This window comes from Larus michahellis, chromosome 1 (assembly GCF_964199755.1).
Source record: "Larus michahellis chromosome 1, bLarMic1.1, whole genome shotgun sequence".
Classification (NCBI taxonomy): Eukaryota; Metazoa; Chordata; class Aves; order Charadriiformes; family Laridae; genus Larus; species Larus michahellis.
In genome coordinates this window covers 126,658,105-126,681,488 of record NC_133896.1, presented here as the reverse complement: position 1 = coordinate 126,681,488, position 23,384 = coordinate 126,658,105, and the positions used below count along the sequence as shown (strand labels likewise).

The 23,384-nt window shown below is 42.0% G+C and overlaps 2 protein-coding genes across 2 annotated transcripts in view; one reads left to right on the top strand and one right to left on the bottom strand.

Moving 5' to 3' along the window:
• LOC141749546 (ICOS ligand-like) overlaps nucleotides 1-10,213 on the top strand; it is a 36,338-nt gene extending 26,125 nt beyond the window's left edge. The window contains exons 4-6 of the mRNA XM_074603217.1: nucleotides 4,011-4,358; nucleotides 5,553-5,588; nucleotides 8,385-10,213. Of these exons, the coding sequence (XP_074459318.1) occupies nucleotides 4,011-4,358; nucleotides 5,553-5,588; nucleotides 8,385-8,488 (488 nt within the window). The 3' untranslated portion in view covers nucleotides 8,489-10,213. The remainder of the gene's footprint in view (nucleotides 1-4,010; nucleotides 4,359-5,552; nucleotides 5,589-8,384) is intronic.
• Nucleotides 10,214-15,079: 4,866 nt separating this feature from the next.
• On the bottom strand, nucleotides 15,080-21,974 carry GATD3 (glutamine amidotransferase class 1 domain containing 3). The gene is made up of 7 exons (XM_074603203.1): nucleotides 21,743-21,974; nucleotides 19,486-19,538; nucleotides 18,611-18,724; nucleotides 18,132-18,251; nucleotides 17,209-17,301; nucleotides 16,725-16,881; nucleotides 15,080-16,111 (listed from the first exon to the last, which is right to left on the bottom strand). Exons 1-7 carry the CDS (start codon nucleotides 21,854-21,856, stop codon nucleotides 15,983-15,985), a joined length of 780 nt encoding a protein of 259 aa, XP_074459304.1. The 5' UTR covers nucleotides 21,857-21,974; the 3' UTR covers nucleotides 15,080-15,982.
• Nucleotides 21,975-23,384: the final 1,410 nt, after the last annotated feature.

The window sequence follows — 23,384 nt, the reverse complement described above, 5'->3', positions numbered from 1 at the left end:
ATTTTTAGGGAAAACTTTTCATGTGTCTCCACAGATCAGTACAAACAGTCTATTGCCACTCAAGCCATGCTCTTTTGGTAGCTGAGTGCACCTGCAAGCATGTCAAGCAGTTTAAGTGACTACCCTTTGACTCTTCCCCCCACCACCCCTAAAATAAGATAATTCAAGTTCAGTGTTTCTGAGCAAGCAACTGGGATTACAAACAGCCCCCTACTTTCCCCCAAATACTCCTGCATGTAGGTGAGACGTGAGCCTGTAAGGAACCACGCAACGTTACCTTGTCAGGGTAACACATTTCTGTTTGAGCTCATAAGTACTCAAAGCCACAAGAAATTCCCTGTTGCCTTGCTTCTAACACTAGAATATTTTCTGCTTAACCCATTACCTTCTACTATTAAGCTACTTTGTTTACTGTCAGAACTGCACTGGTATCACCAGAGTGAACTTGAGAGGCACACACAAGAGCTTTCCACTTCCAGGCTCTTTTCCACAAGGCATAAATTCTAGATTGCCTACCAGCACCCCAAATTCCTCCAATACAAGCAATATATAACTAATAAACAAAGATGATTACCTTAGATCATCTTTGGGGAAGAATCCTTTGGGGAACAAAAAATCCCAGTCTTTAAGAGCTTCCCCACACCTCACTTTGGACACCAAAGCAGCTGTGTTTTTTCATTATAGGAATCTTACAGATTGGTCAGATTAGCACACTCAACTTCACCTTGATAGCCTTAAGCATTTGGGCAGTATTTAAAACACACAATTCAAAACAAAAATCCACAAAATAAACTCATCTCACTTTACATTTGAGTCTTACAACTACAAGTGAAAGCTATGTCCCAAGGGGCATTTTTTTCCCAAGGCAGAGAACTGCACCTTCCACGTGCAAAGCTTACCAGGTAGATCAGATGAGCACCACTCGCCCTGCTTCGCACATCCCCACTGCTCACTGCATGGCTGCTTCAGTCTTCTGGCCAGGAAGCTTTCTTCTTCCACACCTCCTGCTACATCAATAGTCTCAGCAAGATACTGAGCACAGCTTCACCAATCTCCAGCATGATTTTACTCTCCTTCTCGAGGCTGGCTTCATAACAGCACTTATTTGACTTGTACCCAGAAGCCTCTTCTTCCCTTCTGCAAAAGAGCTCATGCAGCTGCAGCCTGCTAAATAACTCATTACAGCCAGATTTCAGTCACCTGTTTTTGTCCCACACAACTTCAGCAAAGCCTCCTTTTTTGCCTCCTGCTGCCCTGGTTTCACCAGCTGAAAGCAGTGTAGGCAGGGTGGGTTGAACGCCATGGGTCTTTATAGAGTCATCACAACTGTTACAAGGTTTGACCACCATACCATGCAAGAAAGAAACTGTTATGCTAGGCATTGCTCTGTCCTCCAGCTTCAGAAAGAGAATAAAGAGCTGAAAAGTAAATAGGTGCACCTCTAAAACCACTATCAAATTTAGAAGTGACAATCAGGAGATAGGATTGACACTCTTTCCCCCTCTTTTGCTCATTAAGCCAATGTTGCCCATTTTTCTGAATAGAACTACAAGTTTTGGTGATTTCAATATTATCATTCCTTCATCCATGTGCAACAGCATATGTTGCAAGCACTCTCGCTCCTAATGGCATCCTGTGGACAGGACTCTTCCCACCAGAAAGCTCTTCTGGAGGCTCACTTCTTCCAGGGCTTACAAAATACCTGCTGAAGCAGCCCCAGGCACACTCATCTTCCCCCCGTGCTTAGCTAACCACGGCCAGCCAGAACTGCAGTCTGCTTTCAGACATGGCCTTACCTCAGAGAGACTCTGCTGAGCACAGCCTTACTCAGCTCGCCAAGCCCAAACAGCTCAGAGATGGTGCTCAGCCTGCTCCCTCTCCTCCCTGCCCTTCCTCAGCTGGTGGTGGCCCTTCTAGGTGTGCTGGGTACAGCTCATGGCCCTGCCTGGGTATGTGCCTCATTGCAGGGCTGAGGCAACCTCCTTGGGGAGTGCAGGGTCATACGTGCTGTGGCTGTAAGGGTACGGTACAGCGGAGGCTGAGCTTTATTATAAATAAAATAAGACCCTTTTTGGGATACTGTTGTGATTCAGGTTCCGCTTGAGAAGCAAAACCTGGACAGTGACTGATACGGTCTGAAAATGGTTGAGCTCTCAACACAGCAAGCGGAGTTTCCTTCCACTGGCAACCAGAAATAGCACTGGGGATAATGTGGTTTTTCCAGCTAAAAGTCCACATTGTTGGGAAAAAGTGAGCTGGGATTTTCCGGTGAAAAACCTGAAAACCTAGGGAAAGATGATGTTTGGTGGTAGAGTTGTAATTCAAGACACTTGCTTGGCTCTGCAATTTTGCTCTCTGAATTATACTTTTCCTTCTGCTTTTCTGTCTGTCTGGATGGACACAGTGTGACACAAAAAAGCCTCAAAACAGACACTGATTAACATGGAAAGAGAGGCTGGACCATGAAACAAGCTGAGCCCTGGCTGATGACAGTGACTTGAAGGGGGAACTGGGGCTCTCTTTGGTCTTTAGCCCAGTGTATGCACAGTGCTGGTGTAGGCCTAGAACATTGGAATAACCACACTGCATCCAAGAACTCTTATTTCCACATTTAGTCTGGTTACTTACCCCTTATGTTTCACAGATCTTTGGCCATTAAAACAGATGGAGTTGTTTCACAGTGAATTTTAGGTTTTTTTCCTGGCTCAATCGCAAATTCACGCTGCTTTTGTTCTGCTCCCTGGTGGGGCTGAAAGTTTTCCACCCATATTAATTCATCTGCATTTTAATTTATAAAATCATTTTATGAAACAGGTTTGGTCAAAGTGTTAATTTAATCCCCCGTTCTGTGCTGAAGATACATAGTTGTCTATGCTTTATAAATGCATAGAAACCTTCTCCCACACCCCAGTCTTCCCCTAGAAAATGCAACACCACAATTTAGTAAGTTGTTCTACGTTATAGTGGCAGACTCCCCCGTTTGTGCACGTTTCAGCGTACTTTCAACTATCTTGGAAGAATTTATGAAAATAATTAGTATGAAAGTTATTAAATGAACAGTGTGTATAAGTGAGATGCATCTGGCTTCCTGCCCTGCCTGTCCGCTTGCCTGTTCACCAGCAGGCTACCCTCACCCCAATTCTTGCATGTGCCGGAATTGGTTGGTATGGTTGGTTATATCTCTGCCCCATGTCCAGGCCACCCATGTAAAGTATCCGTCTTCCCGAGCCCTTTGAGAAGTCATTTAGTTAAAGTGGGAAGAACATTATGAGTACCAATATGAATACCAAATATGAATATGAATACCAAAGAGTATGAGAAACCCAGGGACAGGTGTTAGCAAGAGCCCTGAGTGCACCCAGAGAGACAGACCAGCAGAAAAAGGCTCCGTTCTGGTCAGACCCTCTGGAAGATGTCCCAGGGGAAGGGAGACAGGGCCTCTAGCACGTTATTTACAAATCAGGAGCCACAATCTGATAGGCGAGCAACGGGAGTTGGGGGAGACCAAATTCATCCAGGACTGTTCTCTTACCGATACAATACCCTTTTCACGCTTCTCCTTTTTTCAGCCAGACTTCCTACAAAACCAAGACTTGCTTAATCACGTCTGCCCATCTTCACTTCCCTGCATCCCCTTCTCCCCTTGTGAACTGACCGACTAATTAAAATTAAATCCGACATCTGATCTCAAAGACTAAGATCCCCAGAAGCTGGGAGCAAAATCACCAGCTAAGGAGACAGGTTCAGGCAGCCCCCGTGCTGACAAAGTGAAGGCAACCTGCAGACAGCAACATCTGTCCTGCTGCACAGCTGGCTGGGCACTGAGCAGCCAGGGCCCTCAGTCCTGGCACAGCACATGCTGCCTCCTGCCTGGCTGGGAGCAGGAGGACATGGGGCAGAAGAAGGGGGAGGAGCAGGGGCAATAATGGCGCGATGAAGGCAAATTATAGGAAACCTGGTGTCCCTAGCTCTGCTGGGCACTGAGAAAGTTGTCTTGTTTTTTATTCCAGGTCAAGCAGACACAACGTGCCATGCGTTTGTTGGAGACACTGTCATTTTGCCTTGCACCACTACCTCTCCCGGAGAGCTGATTCTTTCCAATTCAATACTCTACTGGCAGATAGGGCACTCTGTCTTAGTGCACTTTTTTGACAAGGGAAATGATTCGCTGGGTCTCCAGGACGAACGTTACAATGGCAGAACTAGTCTTTTTTTGGACCAGATGAAGCACGGCAACTTTTCCTTAAAGCTTTCCAATGTCCAATTACTGGACACGCATGTATACACGTGCATCTACAAACAGACTGGGGATCATCCCAAACAAACACAGAAATCTAAAATTAATCTCATTGTATCAGGTAAGATTTTTTTTTTTGTTCAGAGGGAGGGAGTTGAGGGCAGCATTTCTTGTTGACAAGCCATATATGGCCATTGACTGAGATGACTTCCATTTTTAAAGCAAATCTTCACTCAGTTTCACTCTATTCCTTGCTTTTGTTGGAAGAATAAGTAAGAAGGGGAAAAAAATTGCATCTTTGTGAAGCTTCAGCACAGTACATCCATAGAAGTAGCAGGATTCCTGAAGGCAAGCCATCTGCCTCTTCCCCCTCCCCTCACAGAAGACAGTAATGATAACGTGTTTATTGTCATTATGTGATCATAATGTGATCTCCCCAACTTTCAAGCATTTGATTCTTTATGAGTTTGTACTGTCCTGAATTGACCTTGTCCCGGAGGAACAGGAGAGTTTGTTTCATTATTTGCAGTTAGGTCTGTGAAGCAAGATTAGTTTCAACTCTAGCAATTGGATCCAAAGTCCAGGCCACACACCCTTTAAGATGAAAGACAGGCAGTTGCTAATTACCTTTTCCCTTGCAGCTGGAAGATCTTGGTCTGGTGGCAAGGCTGGACACATGCAACATGAATTATTATTTTTCTTCCTTAGGAAGATGAGTGAGACCATAACACATGCTTGAATAATGGCAAACAACTGAGCTAACATGTTCGAATTACTACAAGCATGGCCAGCAGAATGATGGGGCATTGGGTTTGACCAGCTGAAAAAGCAAATTAAAAAAAGGAGATACAGGTTGAAACAAATTATAGGTTTTTTTAGGGTGTTTTGCTTGAATACATCAACTGGAAACTTTTATTATGGTCAACAACATACATTTAATTCTGCTTAAAATAGAAAAATTTTGCTTTTAAGTAATATAAACCCTTTAATATCTTATTTTTAATGCACATCATTCTCAAGAGAAAAATGTTTTTAAAATGTAAAGTGACACACTTTTTTCAGAAAATTTCAAAGTGAAATGTTGCAGTTTTCAGAATGAAAAAAAAGTTTTGAAAATGCAGAATCAAAATATTTTCATCATCTAATTTTTGGGAGCACTAAGGTGTCTTTTACTCGGATCTAATTCTGTGATCATATTTAAAGTGTCAATTTGTTTGACAAATGTATTCTTTCTCAGAAAAAAAAAACTTAGATCAATTATCTTTTTCTGTTCTAGGCTCAAACAAATAACTTTGATTATTGGTTTTTCTTCCAGCTCCACCTAACATTGAGGAGCCACCTTTCCCTTCTGGTAAGGCAACACTCCTTAACTTGCTAAGCGTCTAAGTGATTATCCAGTGCTTTAATTTGAATTTGCAAGATTGGTAAAATATGCTGAATAGAGAAAGTCCAATAGACTTACGGTGCTTTTTCTCTCTTACTAAGTCTAGCAAAATATAGCTGTCCTAGACAGGGAAAAATATCTTCAACACTAAGACAGACCTAGAGCACAGAAAGAAGAATACTGAAATGCCAGCAGTCACTAGTCCATAAAGCTACTCCCCATTATGTGCGCCATAAAATACCAATAAAAACCAAGTAACGTGGAAGCCATTCGGTTCTGTGAGGTAAAGCCTTCGTAAATTGCCTTGGTATGACTGAAATACCAGATCAAGAGATTTGGGTGATCCTTTTGGGTAAATATGGTAATAAACATTCTAAAAATACACGATTAATGGCTCCACATGAGCTCTTCTGGGAAAATTAAAGTAGATCTCATCCAAAGGCAATTCTGAAGTATAGTGCAGATGCTAATGTCTAGGTTTAATCATTACAGAGTAATGATTAGTAACTACATTAGGGTCATTTTTAAACACTTCTGGAGTGAATACAATAGAGAAGGGCTGTCCAGCTCTGACATGCCATCATCAGTAAATTCTCCCAGGAAAATCCTGCTTGTAAGCCAAATTATTCTATGAGCTCTACTAAATCTTAAATCGGTATCAAACCCGTAACATTTTGTCATATAAAGATCAATAGCTGCAATTTGTATTTTACTCACTGTTGATGAAAGATATAATCCATTACATGACAATAATTATATTACATGGTAAGTTCAGCCACAATACAACATTACAGACAGATTAATCAGCAATAAACTCAAATAGAAACTAAAGAAGAGAAATGTTCAAGTGTTTTATCTCATGACCACACACAAAAAAACAGCTCTGTACTTCATGAGCAATAAACAACTTGAAAAATTAGAGGAAATATCCTTTTTAGACCTAACATAGCTCCTCTAGCTGGCTTAAAGGTCTTTAAAAAACATTAAGTTAAATTCAATATGGTATCATGTGCCTTCAGTGAGACAGCACCAAACTATAATGTTATAAAAGCAAACAGAACAGGAGCTAAAATATCTCTGGCTGTCACCTTTCACAAGAAATAAGAAATTATCAAGGATCAAACTTTTTAATGCAGTAGCAATGGAAGTTTCTCAAAACCAAAAGGTAAGTAGGCTGTATTTAAAGGAGATAGTTATAGTTGTATATACGTTTGACTCAGCCAAAAATTTTCTGACAACTATTCCTCAATATAAACTATTTCTTACCATGAAAAGGTACTGTCATTGAAAAAAAAAAAAGTGTTTGGGACAAGGGGGAGTGTTTCAGCTTTGCTATAGGGGAACAAAGTGAATAATGCACTTTAGACACCTGAAGGTTCTTGTACTGCTGGATTTCCAGGGGCTTGGGGATGGAGGAAAGAACAAAGCCTAACTTTTGAAACATAATTTTTTCAAAAAGGAAAAAATATTTTCTGTTGTCAACTTCTTTTAAAGAAAATCATCAGCCACAGCTCCCTTTTTGTTCGTTTGTTTGTTTTCAGTGATTTCTTAAGAAAGGGAGGAAGAGAATCTATTTTGTATTAGTCGTTATTTTGGAAGGGACTTAGAAAAGTTAAATGACATGCTGAGAATAAAGACACTGTATGCAGAAATAGTTCCCACACTTTGCAGTCATCATAACCAGATCAGTAGTTAGTTATTATTTTTATATAAAACAGAACCAGTTTTGATCTGTTTCACTTCTGCTTTATTTCTATTTGTTTAGTTGCTGGATTGATTATTTTTCCTCATTATTTTAAAGAGCCCAATTTTACTGTCACTCTGGGTTTCTTGCAAGACTGCTTCTGTGTCGATCAAAACTTGTTTTAAATTTTTTCTGTGAAAAATTAAAGGGCCTAGGCCTGGAAGTGGTCACAAGGGGGCAGGAGACTTGCTATAAGCCTACGTTTATTTTAAAGCGTTACTGAGGGCTACCCGATGTTTACTCGCTCTTTACACGTTAATACCGCATATTCCTTCTAGGAAGAGGGGGAGGAAGCACCCCTACCAGCAATAAGTTAAACTGCAGCAACCGACTGAGAGCTGATACCACAGCAATAGGAACAGCCGAAGAATTGGTAGAGAAAACAATATACAGGCTGATCTTCCCAGAGAAGGACTTGGACCTAAACACTTACAGGAAAAATTTCTCTATTGCTAAAGTCAGGGGTTCAAAATCTTTTTTGACTTGTGCACTACATCCAGCACGGGTTGCAGGTACCATCTGTGCCAAGGCTAATCTGTGCCCTGTGGCCATGTTGTTGCTTACGTACCAATAGTGGTACACTGTGCTGCTACCACCTAAGCGTCTGTGGCCTAGACTTTCTAATACTCATTACCATTACTCATGGACTCTTAATCACAACACCTACCTCAGGCCCTAAGTAGGTGGAATGATAACGTATTTTACACTCCTTTAGTTGTTGTTGTTCTACGAGGACTTTAAACAAGTATTCTCAGTCATCCCGAAAAGGAAAGTGTATTCATTGTTACTGAGCGTCTGTGCCTTTTCTATGAAGGAGGAAAAATGATTTGTCACAGACTGTTTTTTCTGGATGGTAAAAACACACACAAAGGAGAATTTTGAAAATGAGCCAAAATCCACATGATTTTACAAACAATCTTCCATCAATGCATTCATGTAAAATATATCACACAAACTTCAAATACACTTCTTGTCAAGCCACCAGTTAGATGCCACCTTTCTCTTTTTTAATTTTTCAGGACACAGTCAGATTTCCTCCAGAATCCCTGCTGATGCGCCATGCCTGGCTATGCTTCCCCTCGCTTTCCACCTCCTGGTCGCACTGGCGGTTTGGCACTTGTAACCAGGGAAACCAATCTTCTCTTTGGGAAGTTTTGCTCACCAGAGGACCTCGCTGGGCAGAAGCGCTCGGGAGGATTTGCGTGACAACCGTTCCAGAGCCACGGGAAAGAAACATCAATAGCTGAAAACAGACCTAGCGCTAGGTGTTTATGTCCCGCGTTTTGGTGTTCCACAAAACCAAAGGCAGCAAAACTCAGAGGTGGCAGGTCTGCTTTTTCATTTGTTTCTGGGAGCCAAGTTCTAGTGCTGCCAGTATGAATATTTTATTTTGGGTTTTGTGGTTTTGCTTTAACGACAGGATAAAAGACTCGCAAAACTACAAGGTCACATTATAATTGACCCTAGTGAGGTCTTTTGCCTAAGATCTCATCTGCTGTCCTTGAAGAGAACTGAAAGGAGGTGAAGGGGTAACTACCCTCTGCGTCAGATAAAAACTGGAAGTAGGAAGACGCTCGCATTTTGTGAAATGTAAAGATGGAAACCTTGTGAAACTTGAGCCTGTGGAACTTCTAGCTTCTATTTTCACTCTTAAGTGTCATGGGCTATCAGTAACAATGTTTTTTTCTACAAGAAATGCCGTAGTTCTTCAGCGGAAGGATGAAGCTGACTGAGAAAGATGATGGAAGTTCAACATAGAGGAAGGAAGTGATGTATTATTACAAAATCCACTTCTAAGTAAGCCAAACGCTTTAGAAGGCTGAATTCATTATTTTCTCTTTTTGTCGTGAAACACAGCAAGGTAAATGGGGTCATTGCGCAAAAGCTGGATTCTTAAGGTACAACTGCGCAATAAGAAATGGTTACTGTGACAATATTACTTCTTTAAAAACGGTAGCTTTGGAGGAAAAAAGAATTAAAAACTGGTCAGAATAATTGTAACTGATACCTATGCAAATTAAATGGGTTTAGTTCCGGAAACGTTCAATTCAGGTAGCATAGATGTCCTGTGTAAAACTAAGACTGAAAGGATCCTGTGTATACCAACAGTATCAAGAAAGTGCCCAAGTTTCATTTCAGGCCAGAGCAGCTCCAAACCAACCTATTACAGAACTGAGAAGCATCTGGAGAACTCCTTACCCGGGCTGGGGAACAGCGGTGACTGACACGCACTCACTCCTTCTGGCTGAGCCCCAAGCAGAGGGAAGTGACTCATCAGGACGCCCATAAAGTCGTCTTGATTTGGAACAGTTCCACCCTCTTTCCAAAGGAAAGACAGGATTGCTTTTGCAAGGAAGGGAACAGAATAAAATAGAGTTTAAAATGGTATCCATTGAGGTAAAGGAGATAGTTACCTTTGACTTTCTTAACAAAGGACCCTTTCTCTACGGTGGGGAGGAGAGACAAAATCCCGTGCACAGCCCGTGCTGCTGCTGCAGTGAAGCTCAGTTGGTACTTCGGCTACCCTGGGTACAGAGCAGCTTAGCTAACAGCTGGGGTCCCACTTCACAGAAAGATTTGAATGTAAGAATTGTACATACTGGGATTGTCTTTTTGCATCGTGCCCTCCAAATGTTTGTTTCAGATGCCATGTATTTTTCAAAACAAAAGTTGATTAAAAATAAAAACTTTAAAAAAAACAAAAAACCTGATGAGAGCAATTGCTTGGTCTCTAAGAGATCTTTATTTGTATTCCAGTTGTTCCTACAGTTAGGTAGGAACTAGCTAGTAGGAACTAGGCTAGGCTCCCTGCACAATCAGAAAGTCCAAAAGGTGGAATTTATACTGGTCTGTCAGTTCCAAACGTCTGAACTGCTTGCCGTCATCTCAAGGACTGTATGACTTCGAAAAATCTAATAGCCACTTAAGCAGCCCTCCACTTTTCAGAAGGTGTTGAGGCACATGCACAACGTGAGCACCTCCACTCACAAGTGCAAGCTGTGTGACTATGCAGCTGCAAAAATTTCTTGGGCAAGCAAATGAAAAATTACATAAATACCTTTATGCAGGCATGCGGGGCTAGAACAGAGCCTCACTGCTGTGGAAAGGGGACAGTCCAGTTGTACGTTTAAGAGCGGGCACTGTGCTGGCTTGTGCCTACGAGGAATGCCCAATTCCTTCCGTCATCTGCCTCTTTCACCCTCAGAAGGGATTCTCCCTGCCTGTGTCAACGGGCATGAATCACAGTAAGCACATGAGCAGATGAAGGTAGGAGGAACGAAGGGTGGGGGGAAGATGACTGGATGACCTCTAAATGTTGCTTACAATCCTCCTTTTTTATGACTCAGATTTGCAGCACCACTTGGGATGTTTAAACTTCCCTCTTTATTATATTTTCCCAGAGCTGTAGTTAATGCCATTCCCAGCAGTAATATATGACCGCCATTCCATTTTCCTGGGAGACTGCAAGGGAAGGTTTGAATGACTAGCAGACCTTGATTTGTCCTTCCTTGCCTGGGTGACAACACAGCAAACGTATGTCTTAAAGTTCACTCAATGTGCACAAGATGAGCAGCACATACTTCTTGTGTTTTCCAGAGTTTCAGCGTGAACAAGAGGGATAGTTTTGAGAACTAAGGAGCACAATAACAATTCACACATTTAAGAAGGTGGAATCTCCACTTCTCTCACTTGTAGTACCTTGGTGGCCCACGCCTACGTATTTCATATGGCAAGAGCATAGGCTGATAATCTGCTACATTAAAGAAATTCTTAAGAGATCCTTGTACATTATTCCTGCAAAAGAATGGCTGTGAAAGCAAGTTTGCTTTTTCACATTTGACAGTGATGCTGGTAAGAAACAAAAAGGAGTTAGTTTGCTCATCTTGTAATTTTTATATATGTTTTCAGTGAGGCCAGTTTAACTGGTTAATGCTTTCTGCTGAGCTCCTTTCAGTTCCATCTGATATGGGAGAAATGGCCCATACAGATTATCAACAATAAATGAACGTAATACGTTTGATTCAGAATTTCCACTGTTATATCGGATAATATTCACATAGCATGGTACTCAGCAGTTGAACAAAGGGTACTGAAAAATACCGAAAATAAATACTGAAGGTGATTATTTTTAAATATGCAGCACAAAATCACATTGCTATGGGTAACACAATCCTCCTTGCAAATCTGTTTCAGCGTCTGGGATTGTCCAAGTTTAGTCCCTTCTCTTCCCCCTCTCTCTCTTTCCGCAGAAATTCTGACCACCACTGAAATCACCTTGGAAAAGATAACCAAATATCACTTCCTTAATTCTTCTGAGGGCAAAGCCTGACCCATACAATAAGCAAGTTTCCCCTCAGACACTTCAATACATAGGAAGGAGGAAGAAAAACAACTCAAACAAAAGACTCAAGCCCTGGAATGCAGGCAACTCTCAATTATTTGCAGATGGAAGATCATCTAACCTCACACTCTGGGGAAAAAAAAAAAAAAGTATGTATCCACACATATGTAAGATACTGCTAGCTTGCAAACACACAGACCCTTCAAGAAACATTGTGTTTCCTTCCAGGAGTATTTTAATTGGCCTAGTAAAAGTCCCTCCCTACAAACCTTGTTTTCAGGTCACCTTGGCTGTAATAGCATTATTTATTTACAAAAACAAAACAAAACAAAGCAAAAACCAACCCCCAAAAAATAACAAAGAACCCCACCCACTGTGTACTTTTATGACTTTATACTACACCTTTCCTCATTTTTCAGTGATAACTATATCACAGGAAGGCTTTAGAGCTTAATGTGACTATATTTGATATTATACTTTCAGGGGTATAAAGAAGTCATTGTGTTGAAGAAATGAGTCTTAACAAGACAGTGGAACAAAGGCACTCATTATGACAGAATTGGAGTTCCTGTTTATTTTTGTTAAACAAATAGGAAGCAGTATTTGCTTGATTCCCTCTATGCGAGAAAAAGTCAACATAACAATGTCATAGAGAAAACAACAGCTGGAATATTGTGCCTGGGTAAGTGAAAACCTGCACGGAACATTGTTCACCAAGTGCCCCCTGCTGGCATCTCATTCATCCAAAACATGTCCCTTGTAGACACAAACCCGAGGCCAAAAATGAAAAGCGCATCTCAATCCCTCTCATTTCTGCTTTTAGAAGAAAAAGGAAACGCTGTCAAATTTGTGAACACTGCAACAATCTGCAGTGAAACACTTTGTAAAATGGTTTTTGTGCATAAGCATCAATGAGAGCAAAACGGGGCAGGTGGAAACACAAGCGAGAGGTAACAACTCCTCCCCACACCCCACAAGTTCACCCCACCACATCACTGGAAAATCAACACAAGCAGGAGGGGCATTTATTACCACTCCCTTTCAGTAGGACAAAGTTCTTAAATGCTTTCTGACGATGAAAAACGGCAGGATCCATAAGCCAAATACTGCATGCCTCCTTGTGGATGCTTGAAGAATGCACATTCTTTCACCTTTTATTTCTGATAGCGTTTAACAAAACATTAATCATAAACTTCTATCCACTCGGCTGAAACTAGCAAACCACTCAGCAGCTCCAAACAGCCCTATGGAAGGAAAGGAAAAACCCAACTTGGCAGACAAATGTCTCTATTAATCTCTAAATGCATATGGGATTTCCCTCCAAATTTACACTGGCTAAAAGCCAAGATAACAATCTTGTATCTTCCACCAAAGTTAAAAGGTCTTCTATTAATGTGTAGCAAAGGTTTGTACTTTGCACATTACTGTGAAATTAGAGAATTAAAAAAAATGAAAGGCAATTCTGGTACATGATTCTTTCTCCCTTAAAAAATGTTATCTCTGAATAATGAGAAAAAAAAGGGTAAAAGATGCTCTAAAATGTGATTGCTTCTGAAAATAATTTTTTGTCAGTGCATATCTGTTTGTCCCATCCCCACTAAATGTCCAAGCTTCCAGCACTGACAACACTGTATGGGTAGCTTGCTTTTTCAACTACCTTTAAAACCATTTCCGGCACTGAGGAGGAGCTGGTTCTTTGGTTACTCCCATTACAGCTTAACAGCCCTAGCCCTCAAAGAGTCACTGATATTGAGACCACCTTTTTACAGTATTGCTGTTATTTAGCAGATGAGATGTCATGTCAAATTAGGTCAGCTTTTCAATTTGCATACTTGATTCTAAGCATGTGCTACTGCGATAATCCAACCTGGAAGCCACCAGGTCAGGGATCCACATGATGACAACTGCATCTGCATAGAAAGGTACACAGTAGATTATTAGTAGTCTTCGTTATTTGGGTACTTGGATTCAAGAAAGAATGTCTGAGGGCTATAAAAAGAGGCAACATCTGGATGACCTAGCATCCAACTTGCAACAGATGGTCACTGCATGATAATGGCAACCTCTTCAGAAAACCATCTTTTTCCTCAGGACGCATGAGTTTAAGATTCAGAATCTAAGGAAGCTTTATGCCACCACAGCTGCACTTAGTAGGAACTGCGGATATGAGAAACCCTAAATACATACACACAACCTGCTGTGGCGAGGGGAGCTAATGGAAAGACTTAACTCACAGTCCCCGATGGGAAGGGCTGAGCTCAATTTAGACCACCCTTACAGCAGATGATGGTACCGCTAACACAGGCAGCAGCTGTTCTCCCTCTGCTCCAGGGATTTCAATACCATCTCTGTTTTGTGATACCTTCTTATATTACCAAATTTAAAACTCCTGCAGATGTAGGGCAGTCATGCATTTTAAAATGTTGTTACGTTTTATATGAACAATGACCTCTCATACTCTGCTAAGCCTCTGCGTATAAAATTGATATTATAAACGTCCACTTACATTCAAGTAAAGCTTATGGAGGAGAGTATCTGCAGTGAATTACATAGAGGCACTGTTCTAAATTCTGTTTCTTACCAACTTGATACTGAAAATTTCATGAAGAATCTGATGCACCAGCAAAAAAGTTTCAGATTATGCCCAGCATCCGCTTTATGAACCATGCTCGGTACCACGATGACCTGGTTTCTGTGTATGATTTCTTTGTAACCACACTGGAGCTGGTGATCTGCACAAGGCAGCTCTATGAAACCACCCAAGAAAAGAGTGCCATCTTGGGTGTACAAATTCAGATCTTCTAAATCCAAACATGATTTTTTTTTAGTGACAAAAAATTAATCACATACTAAGAGGCTCCAGAAGCAAAAAAGCTTATTCTGTGAACACCTATATTGAGCAAGCCGAGCACGCTGACCTCTCGCACTCAAGCTTCATTCGTCCTCTTTGTTCCCCTCAATTAAAAAAGTGTCATTCCACATCCCTAGCAAGACTTCAGCCATAGACACTATTTACCATACTCCAACCGAATCAAAGGTTCATAGATTTCATTCACAAAGCACACAATTGTCCCTTAGAAGTATGGGTTCTCTTCAGCATGTCTCTTCAGTCATGTAAAAGGAACTTTAATACAAGGTAAGGGGTGTCATTTTGCTTGCTTGTTTAATTTGAGAAATGTTGCTTCCTGCTGAACAGAAAGGTAACAAGTAACTTGGAAGGGGGGGGGGAGGAGATTCTGCTGGATTCTATATGGAAAAAATGTCCCAAAGACATGAAGAGAACTGAAAAGCAGAAAAACCACTAGAATGTATCAACCAGCATTAAGTTGTCAAATGCAGCTGTCAAACAAAAGCGACGGGAGAATGATGAGATAAAGGCAGAAATTAATTTATTTATACATCGTTATTCCAGACATTCAATAATATTTCTTTGGAGAAAGCTTTATTACCCTAAAGCAGGGAAAGTGAGGATAATTTGAGACTGTTTTTTCCATCCACTACTAGTCATGCTACTACTTTAATATGGATATTATCCTTAAAAATTGTGCGTCACATCAGCGGGTATTTTCTCCTTCATTTCAAGACCTTTTTAGCGACAATGGGCCAATGGATTAATTTTTCAAAATGCTAATGTTGTGACAGTTAAGATGTATCCTGCTGCTGATTGATATTCAGAACGGGTCCTTTGTGAAAACAGGATTCTTTGAAACGGAAAATCAAAACAATAATCTTTTAATTAATAGCAAACTAAATTAAGATGTGGATGAGGTCTATTTCCTTGACAGCTGATCCTGGCTTTTTGTTCACAGATACAGGCCTGAGCACATAAACCTTGAACCATGCACTAATTCCTCTCTACTCCCATTCTTCATCCATACCCTGGATGAAGAATATACTGCCACTGCATCTCCTATATCCTTACAACACATCTCAGCTTCTGAAGGGGCCTTTAGTCTCTTTTGGCCCACACAGAAATGATGTGACACTGGTGTATCGGAAGGACTGGTTTCAGAATATCTCCGCACAGCTCTCCCCAGCTGAAAAAGCTCAAGAAAATGCTCCCTCCGTGTCTCAGGCCAGACTGCTTGTACTCCGTAAGCCCTCCTGCAGGCCCCTCTCTCAGAAAGGGCATGGAAAACCCTGCAGCTGGGAATCAATCAGCTTCACATCTGCATTCATTAGAGTGTGAACAGGACAAGCAGGTGAAAACGTTTCCATTGGTCCATGTTACATTTGATACTACACCCTAAATTTAAACATTTCTGATTCTTTTTTTTATTTGCCAGTTAATTTTAGCACATTCTTCACCATGGCCCCAATGCCATCAAAGATATTATGTAATTCTGTTTCACACATAAATGCTGGGGTAGTCACCACCTTGTTTTTTGTATCCACGTGAGCTTCGTGAAAGGGAGTTAAGGAAAAGACAGCCTGTGTCTCACCTGCAGATACTGTCTGCGAAACAACCCATCATTGACAAAATCTCACAACTCCACCGTCCTATAAAAAAAGCAACTCCAAATAAATCATACCGTCCAGCTGTAAAGACAGCTGCAACCTATAATCCAAGATACTAGAAGCTACATTTGCCAAAACACAAACACTGTGACAGCAATCTGTGGGAACACTCAGAAACACAAGAAAACATATGAAATGTCTCTGAGTACAGTTTGATTACAGCATTATCCTTCAGGAAAAGAAGAAAAAAAATCTCAAAGAAAAGACAACTGACCAACTGTAACCCATGCCAGTTTTATGTGCAAATTCACTCAGCGTTTTACTGCATTCCCCGGTGTCCAAGGGAGTTCTATGGCAATGACTGAGAATGACTTTTAACTACACAGCTGCGTACAGAAGACCATGTTTCTAATCATGCACTGTATTATGTGCTATCAGCTCTGCACTGTATATTCCCACTACACCGTAAGTGAAAGAGCATAGGTCCTGCATGTATTCATTACTGTAAGGACACATCACTAAATTGTCTCTCAACATGGAAATTAACAGGAAAGGATATAGTTACTTCTTTCACACAGTGCTTTCCTCCCAGTTCTTTAATGGCTCCTGCAGTCCCAGCATAAGGCCACTTGCCACCTTCCTCTTCTTCATGGCCCACAGTTACTTCAGCACCAGAGAGAACCTTTGCTGCCAACACTGGTGAAATGCAGCAAAGACTGCAACAAAAGGAATTATAAGAGCAATTCTACAATGGCACTCTCAAAACTTGGTCATCATTGAAAAGATTCAATTGGACATGGTCTTACAAATCTGGAAGATATCACAAGGCAACTTCCACTCAGCATTTTCTTAGCTGCTGCTCTGACAAACACCTACACACACACACATCTTGAAAAACACATTTTAAAAAATAAGCTACAACTGATACAAAACGGAAGATGCTTTTTCTAGTTCCAACAATAACAACTGCACATTTCAACAAAACATATGTTGTCTCCATGCTCGCACTACCAAACAAATGCCCCTCCAACTAAAATACGTACCCAATAGGTTTGCCTGCTTTGTGGAAGTCTTTCAAGACACGTTCAACTTCTCTGTTCACCTTGCAATCTTTCCCATCAACAGCAAAGGTAGATCTGCCACAACAAGAAACTTCATACATACCTCAGTATAAACCTACAAGACAGTGATGCCTATCTGCCTGAGACTGGCTCTCTCAAGGGTCATCACAAACTTAATAGCTTCTAAAAGGTGGCTGAAAAAGCCTGTAGTTCATCATGAATGGTCTAGCCAAAATGACTCACTTCTAAAGCTTTAGTATGTCAGAAAGTTCCTTACTTGATATAAACATCTATAAATATGAATTATCAAATCCGCTTTCTAGGATTAATGGGAAGTGGAAGAACAACGTTTTCAAGAAAAATACCTAAGAAGAAAAGGGAAATAACATTCAGGTTTCTCAAAGCCAAGAAAATGGCAGGTCAATAACAAGATAATTAGTATTCCGCATGGCTAACACTTTTTTTTTTTGAGCTAGCTGTCGGTTTTATCATTACTAATGCAAGAGGGGACTTTCTGGTAGGCAGACAAGAAACACAATAATAACATTAGGAACACGTGAACTATTGAAGTTTTACCTTCACTTCCCTCAGTCAGGTCCAAAAAAATCACCACAAGGTTGGGGGGAAAAGGATTCTTGTGCATTATCTAAACCCCAGAATTCCCAACATTCTTTGAAAAATTTAAAATGTGACAACGCCAATAAGAATTGTGACTGGAAACTACCATGAACAGCACAACTTAACTCCAACACTTTGAAAGGAGTTTTCCTTATTAAGCAGTGGCTACATATGTAGTAAATAAGGCCATTTATTGCTTCCTGATTTTATTGTGGGAATCACAGTTGAGTATGAACAGTTGATCGTGAATATTTAGTCAAGGAGTCTAACGCTTAGTTGGCACTCACAAGTTTTTAGCAGCTCCAAATCCACCAGGGAATATCACAGCATCATGGTCTGCTGTAGTAAGCTTAGCCAGGCTTGCAATTTTACCACGAGCAATCCTTGCAGATTCCACTAAAACGTTCCTTGAAGAACCAGAAATAAAAGAATGAGATGAATTAAGCATTTGTGCACAGAAGAGAATAAAGTAAGTTTTGGCAGAGAAAGGGGAGGGGGAGGAAGCAAGAAAACCAGTGGTACTCAATAACTGAAGCTATCAATGCTTCTGAAATGCTACTAGTGAGAAACACAGGCATTAAAAGATTGTATATAACCAAGTCCAGAAGTTTAATATTTTCTTCGCAATCAAAATACCAGCTAGCATAAAGCTACCAAAGCCAGTCAGCAAAGTGCTACAAATGCAGTTACAGGACGCTATGTCCGAAGAATGCCTAAGAGACTGAGGCTCAGCAGTCATGGGAAACACATTAAACACAGACTTTACCTTGACTCAGCTTCAGCTGGTTGCCCTTTACTGTGGTCAATGACATGCATCTGAGGAACATCTGGAGCATACATCTGAACCTCCGCTCCCCCACGACTAAGGTGCACCAGTATGCTACAAAAATGGAGATAAAACGTGCTGAAAACCTTGTAAGAGAGGCTTTACCTGGCCCCAAAGCCTTGCTACAAATACTCCACCACTTCAAGAGGAGGAAAAACGCACGTCCTACCAAAGCATACTGAGCACGTAGTAGCAAAATCCCTGTACGTAACACTGAAGTGCAAAGCAAAACAGAAAGTCAGTTTGGAGGTAGGATCAGGTAAGCTAGAGACAAGTTTCTTTCTTTAGTGCTCTTATGCAGGCAACCACAAACAATAAAAACTTCCTTTCTCGTTGCAAGTCCCCAGGTGTTATGGAAGAGTCCCATGATTAACATACCTATGTATCCATTTAATCTCAGTCTAGGTGAAATGTCTCTTAGCAATTAACACTAAGAGTTAATAATTCAGCTTGAGCATTAACAATTCTCGTATTAGACTTAGCCCCAGGAACAGAAACTCAAAGTGATTATGAAATGAAGTCTTTACTTAACTCTCTTGAGATTGATTCTGGAACTCTGAATTTCTGTTTCTGAAGGAAAGACTCTCCAACTCACTGCTCTGGTGCAGCATGCATTGTGCTACATCTCTGGAAAATCAGAAAGTGCTGCAAGAACGTGGCCTGAGCTCCCAATTATGCTGTGAGAAAACTGTGAAGCTTTATCATACATCTTTGAGGGCAATTCTGATGGCCAGAGAGCGCAAAACTGAATTCAACAGACTGCTGTAATGTAAAGGAGAGTTTTTTGGAGCCTACAGTTTCATAAAGCAACTTACGCTGAGGCCTCATGGATTTCTGTGCCATCATAGACACCACAACCAGATAGGACCTGCAGAAAGAAAATCAAGAGAGTATTTCAGGTGATGCAAAACTTCCTGCAGGATCTTTCACAAGCCTTGTAAGATTAAAAAAACCCCACCCAAACAACAACAAACCTCCTTCCACCCTCTAAACAAAAAAAGAACTCAGCAACTAAGCCAGTCAACATCATACTACTAGCACCAGTGCTGCCATTTGACATACTGCAGAACTGGCATTTCCTATTTATAGCCACCCATCACAGACAGGTCTCAGAAATAATTAATATTTCTTTATTGACTTGTGCATTTATTCCTCAGGGTTAGTTAATAAAATGACATGATATCCTTAAGTATGTTTATACTGTGCACACAATGGGTTATTCTGAGTGTCATACATCTATTTATGAAGTGTCTATATCTGTGTGAAATACCTTCTCATCCAGATGCACATCAAACAGAAGTGGGACAGAAGTGCACCTTGAGCTGGCACTTAGGATAAACTACCTTACCGGCTGCTGTATTTACAATCCGCATCAGAGATCAATAGCTAAATCACTTTTAACTTAATTATGCTATATTAGCCATACTTTTCCTTATTACCATGGTAATAATACTTTCAGTTTGTTTATACACACTGGAGAATAAAAAGCACAAAGCAATCAGCTATCCTTGTGTGGGTGGAAACAGCCTTTCACGAAGTAGAAGAAAGGAGAAAAAAAAAATATTTAAAACCCCAGAAATAAAGCAACTATAAGAATAAAACAAAACCAAAAAAAATCCAAAGGATTATCTAGTTCCTGAAAGTACATATATGAACTCTTGTGGGGTTTTTTTGTTTGGTTGTTTGTTTTGAAAGAAAAAAAATCCAGTTAGAGTTCATTTATTAACTTCACTCTGTTCCCTCCTGGTTTTATCTGTTTTTAGAAGCTTGAAAATTTTTAATCACAGACACACGAACAGAAACTCGCAACTGAAGCTGTCTTAGTTAGAAACGCTGGACTTGAAGGGGCTTTCAGAACACACCAGCCAGTCCTCTGCTCTCACAGGCACGACATCCTACCACCACTTCCCCAAATGAGTAAGATCCATGGATGTTCCTCCGTCTGTGCTAAACCTAACTACCATTTTGCTGCTCTGATATTTAAGAGCCGCCTTCTACTTTCCAACTTTTAATTTCATCTTCTATTTAATTTAGACTGAATACAAGGAACTGTGCTAAAGTTATCTTCTGTAAGAAACACTTTTTAAATGTTTTTGAAACTCACCAAAACCAAAGTACTAAAACACCATCTTCTTCTGTTATCTCAGTAGCTGCTTGGTCATAAATGTGTCTTCTACCATGATCAGAAACTTCCATCGCTAATATCAACAGTAATATTTGTTTTCCACTCTCTATTTAAAAAACTGTGATTTGCTAAAATAACAGCATTCCTGGTAAGTTACCTTTTAGGCATCTGGCCTGGCATTCTGCCCATTCCTGAGCCAGATCTCCTCATGGAGGTAAGGCCTTCTTGTTTCTTTACATTTTATACTGCCAAGACTATGCACAGCTCGAGCGCCAAAGACTGAGCTCCAGAACTGTGTATCCATTTGGGACGCTATCTACAGCCTGAATTTTCCTTTGGCAACCTGTCGCTCCTCCATCTCCTTGCTTTGTTTTGTATTTTTAACATGCTCTACCTCCTTCCTGCAGGAGAGCAGAACCCAGTTTAAATATTTTCCTGTACGCCGCCAGGACCTCTCCCGGTTACACTATAAATTATTTCAAGTCCCGCTCTTTATAACTGAACTCCAGGCCAATAACAACTACACAGAAGCCAGTTTTTACGTGTTTCCCTCTCCCTTACGAGCCAGACTCGTGGTCTGGCTTCCTGCGAGTGACTCGATTCTAAACAGCTTTATCTTCTCCATTTCGGCCTCTCCCGCGGCCCTCCAGCTGCCGCCGCCGCCACCGGGACAGCCTTTCCCTCGGCCCGACGCCACGTCGAGCCCTCCCACCACCGCCACCACCGCCACCGCCGCCGCCGCCGCCGCCGCCGCCAGCAGAGGGGCTGAGGGCGGATGGGGACAGCCAGGCAGTAAAACCCCCTTTTTCTCCTCAGAGTTGCAGCGCTACCCCGGGCTACCCCCGCCCCCTGGCCCAGCCCAGCCCGGCCCAGCCCAGCCCAGCCCGCGGCCTCCTCCGGGCGGGGCGCGGTGCGGCGCGGCGCGGCGCGGCCCGGCCGTTACTCACCACAGCCACGCGGGCGGGGCGGCGGCGCCCGGCGGAGCAGTGGAAGGAGGCGAGGCCGCCGGGGGTCGCCCGCCGCAGAGCGGTGCAGAGGGCCGGCCCGCGGGAGGCCAGCATGGCGGCGGTGCGGGGAGCCGGGAAGAGGCGCTGGGGGGGGGGGGGTGGGGTGGGGCGGGGCGGGGCGGGGCAGGACGGGACGGGACGGGACGGTCCGTGAGGCCGCTGCGCCCTTGGCAGCGCCGGCGGGGGGGCGCCCCCCGGCGGCGGGGAGGGGCAGGCCTCGGCCCCTTCCCTAACCGCGTTTAGCGATAATAGTAGTAGTAATACAAAATAAGTTAAAACGCGCATGGAAATAAACCCTTGGGGCTTGTTTTGAACACAAGCCCGGCAGCACCGGGTTCCCTCCGCAAGGGAGCGGGGGCGGCCAGAGGTGTGCGCAGCCCGGGGATGGCAGGGGCGCGCCGGGACAAGGGCAGCAAGAAGCAGCGGAGAGTAGAGCTGCGAGTAAAATAAGATAAACAACCCACTATTCATGTCTTTCTTTCCAGGATCTTGTAAAATACAGTATTGCTTTTAAAAAAGAAGGGCAAAAGAAACATTAAACAGTGCCATGTTTCACCGCTGGTAAATTTCCTTTCCAATACAAAGCTTATTTTGTTCTCTCCTTTACCAAGGAAGCCAAGCTACATCTAAGAAAGACAGTCCAGTTGAAATACGTACAGACAGCTATCTATAGAAAAGGGACTTTTCATAGCAGCGTGTAGTGATAGGACGAGGGGTAATGGCTTCAAACTGGAAGAGGGGAGATTTCAGGAAGAAATTCTTTCCTGTGAGGGTGGCGAGACACTGGAACAGGTTGCCCAGAGAAGCTGTGGATGCCCCATCCCTGGCAGTGTTCAAGGCCAGGCTGGATGGGGCTTTGAGCAGCCTGGTCTAGTGGGAGGTGTCCCTGCCCATGGCAGGGGGGTTGGAACTGGATGATCTTCAAGGTCCCTTCTTCTAACTCTAACCATTCCCTTATTGTATCTATGATCGGATCTAATTAAGCCCAGACGCCAGTTTGCATACATGGAAGGCAGGGACACAGCCCTGCTCCAACACCTCAGCCCAGATTGGGACGTACAACATAAAACCAGGTATTTAGTTTTCATTATTCTTCCTACAAATCTAGAAAGGCATAATGTAAAAGTTTGTTAGGTTTCATAAACATCATAAAATGTGTCCTTGTAACCTAAAAGCTTATTATCATAGCTCAAGCAAAATGACTAAAATGAGTAGAACACGTCCTTATCTCATATACCAGAAGAGGTGCTTCACTGCCCTTCTCGCCTCCTCTCAAGGTACTTGCACTTTCCAAAACATACTTTTTGTGAATCTTTCATCTTCAGAAATGTTTTGAATGTGAAGAGTAAAATAACCCCAAACCATATTTTAAAGTTGGTGTTCTGAAAGGCCACATTTTCTACATATTCTATGTTTTGTAACGCTGTAAGCCCAAGAGACAAATATAAATTTAGTGATCAATTTAGCCCACTTCATAAAACAGCACAACTCCTATTTTACAGGCCTCAAAGCTATTGCTGCAATAAGCCCGGAATGATTACAGCCTGGGCAAAATATATGGTCTTTAAAAAAGCATGCAAAG